The sequence below is a fragment of the Chlamydomonas reinhardtii genome, chromosome 2, assembly GCF_000002595.2.
Source record: "Chlamydomonas reinhardtii strain CC-503 cw92 mt+ chromosome 2, whole genome shotgun sequence".
NCBI lineage: Eukaryota > Viridiplantae > Chlorophyta > Chlorophyceae > Chlamydomonadales > Chlamydomonadaceae > Chlamydomonas > Chlamydomonas reinhardtii.
This window is the reverse complement of record NC_057005.1, coordinates 3,952,799-3,955,046: the sequence shown is the minus strand read 5'-3', so window position 1 is coordinate 3,955,046 and position 2,248 is coordinate 3,952,799. Positions and strand designations below refer to the sequence as shown.

Here is a 2,248-nt window from a genome sequence, read left to right as displayed (position 1 = left end):
CCCCTCCCCCTCCCCTCCCCTCCCCTCCCCTCCCCTCCCCTCCCCTCCCCTCCCCTCCCCTCCCCTCCCCGCCTCACCCTGCCCGCCAGTGTGGACCCAAACTCCGCCGCCAGCTCGGGGTTGTCAGCCATGGCGCGTTTCAGCGCGTCCTGTGACACATGGCCGCACATACACATGCAGATGCATTTCGCTCAGGACTGGCGCGCAGCTGCTACTGCTGCTACCAAGCACGCCACGCAGAGCACACGTCGTTACCCACAAGGCTGTCACCCCCCTGACAAGTCATACACAGCGGTGACAGCATCGCCCGCCACCACACACCATACACACACCATACACACACACGCACACACACACACACACACACACACACACACACACATACACACACACACACACACACACACACACACACGCACACACATACACACACACACACACACGCACACACATACACACACGCACGTGCCCACGCCCTGCCGTGCCGCACTCACCGCCTCTATGTTGTCCTCCCGATCATCCTCCTCCTCTTCATCCTCCTCGCCGCCGCGCCCCCCCGGCCCGCCCTCCACGACCGGCGCGTCCTCATCCACCGCCGGCTTGCCTAGCAGGTGGGTGTACCTGTGTGCGTGTGTGTACATGTGTGTGTGTGTGTGTATGCGTGTGTGTCACTGTGTGTGTATGTGTGTTTGCGCGCGTGTGTGTGTCAGCAGCACCGCAGGCCGCGTCGGCCGCACACGCACCGTGTGCCTGCTGCTCCCCTCCCTCCCCTCAAACCTTTGCCCTTCCCCCTCGCCCTCGTCTGCGATCTCCCCTTTCTTCCCTTGTCTCTCACTTCTGGAGGAACTTGGGCACCTGGCGTGTGTAGGACACGTCGCCGCCCTTTTTGGAGCCGCCCGCGCTGCCGCCACCGGTCATGCCCCGCCCGCTGAAGCCGCTAAACTGCTGCTTGTCCTGCGAACCCCCGACTTCGCCGAACTGGTCCTCTCGTTCTCCGCCTCCTCCTCGTCGCTTTCCCATTATGGCTGGCTGCTACAATGCACAGAAAGGGGCTGGTGGCGAGTCAACTTGCAAGTGTCTATTGGATTGGGCCTTCAGCGCGTTCACAAGTGTAATACGGGTTCATAAAAAGTATTTAACAAACAATCATGTCACTGAATACTGCTCAGGGCTCGGTCTACTCAAGAGTCCGATCACGACTTCCTCATGCAGCATCGGTTGTTAGTGCAAACTCATTATTAGTTGTCAGCCCTGCGACTGAATTGAGCAAAGTCGCAGCATGGCGCAAAAGAAGACCGGTCATACTGCACTTCACTTTCGTCTTTCGTCAAACCGAGGCCTTTCAGCAGCTTGGACATAGTCCATGCTATATCAACACCATAGACTCAAAATTACTTGTATAGAAAGTTTCCCGCGAACTGGCTCGGGACCCGCGCGTTTTCATGTGAGGGGTGTCCACTGCATATTTGCTCATTCTCTGATAATTTTGCTGCATCATAGCGGTTCCTAGGTAGTCAGCAGCGCAATGCTGCTCGCATTCGGGCAACCGGCGAGGACATGAGCTCCGGCCCTAGCAAGCGGCCCCCGGCCTCTTCCCTGGCGCCGGGGCCGCCCTCAGACGCAGGCGGCGCGGGGGCCCCGGCGCCCTCCGCGCCCGCGCCGCCCCCCGTCCGCACCGGCGCCGGCGCCGGCGCCAGCTCTGTGCCCACACAGCCCTCGGACCAGCTCCCCGCCGGCCGGCGCAACTCCCCCCGGCACAAACAGGCCGCTGCAGCCGCCGCCTCGGGGGGCGCTGCAGCGGGGGGCGCTGCCACGGGGGGCGCTGCCGCGGCCCCTGCCGCAGGCACCTCGGCGTCGCCCGCCGCCGCTGTAGCACCCGCTCCCCCATCCGCAACCTTACCCACAAGCTCAGCAGCAACAGCAACATCAGCAGCAACAGCAACAGCAACAGCAACAGCAGCCGTGGGGAACGGAGCCAGGCAGTACCAGCCGCACCCGCCGCCTCCAGCGGGCGCCGCGGCGGCGGGGCCGCCGGCTGCGGCGACAGCGGCGCCCGCGCCTGCGCCCGCGCCGCCCGGCTCGGCGGAGGCCAAGCATGCGTCGGTGGGTTGGCGGGCGCTGCGCGGCTGGGCTGGTTGGGTGTGGCTTTGAGGCGCCGGCCTCACCGCTTTGTGTGTGTGGGTTTGTGTATGGGTGTGTGTGGGTGTGTGTCGCTTGGCCGGGCAAACGCAGTCCATTGGGGCTGGGC

General features: G+C 63.9%; 2 protein-coding genes across 2 annotated transcripts in view; one reads left to right on the top strand and one right to left on the bottom strand.

The window, feature by feature from the left end:
* CHLRE_02g096601v5 (uncharacterized protein) overlaps positions 1-1,121 on the bottom strand; it is a 3,010-nt gene extending 1,889 nt beyond the window's left edge. The window contains exons 1-3 of the mRNA XM_043059643.1: positions 836-1,121; positions 495-621; positions 78-149 (exon numbers count right to left, since the gene is read on the bottom strand). Of these exons, the coding sequence (XP_042927277.1) occupies positions 78-149; positions 495-621; positions 836-1,020 (384 nt within the window). The 5' untranslated portion in view covers positions 1,021-1,121. The remainder of the gene's footprint in view (positions 1-77; positions 150-494; positions 622-835) is intronic.
* Positions 1,122-1,241: 120 nt separating this feature from the next.
* CHLRE_02g096551v5 (uncharacterized protein) overlaps positions 1,242-2,248 on the top strand; it is an 18,296-nt gene continuing 17,289 nt past the window's right edge. The window contains exon 1 of the mRNA XM_043059642.1: positions 1,242-2,103. Within this exon, the coding sequence (XP_042927276.1) occupies positions 1,558-2,103 (546 nt within the window). The 5' untranslated portion in view covers positions 1,242-1,557. The remainder of the gene's footprint in view (positions 2,104-2,248) is intronic.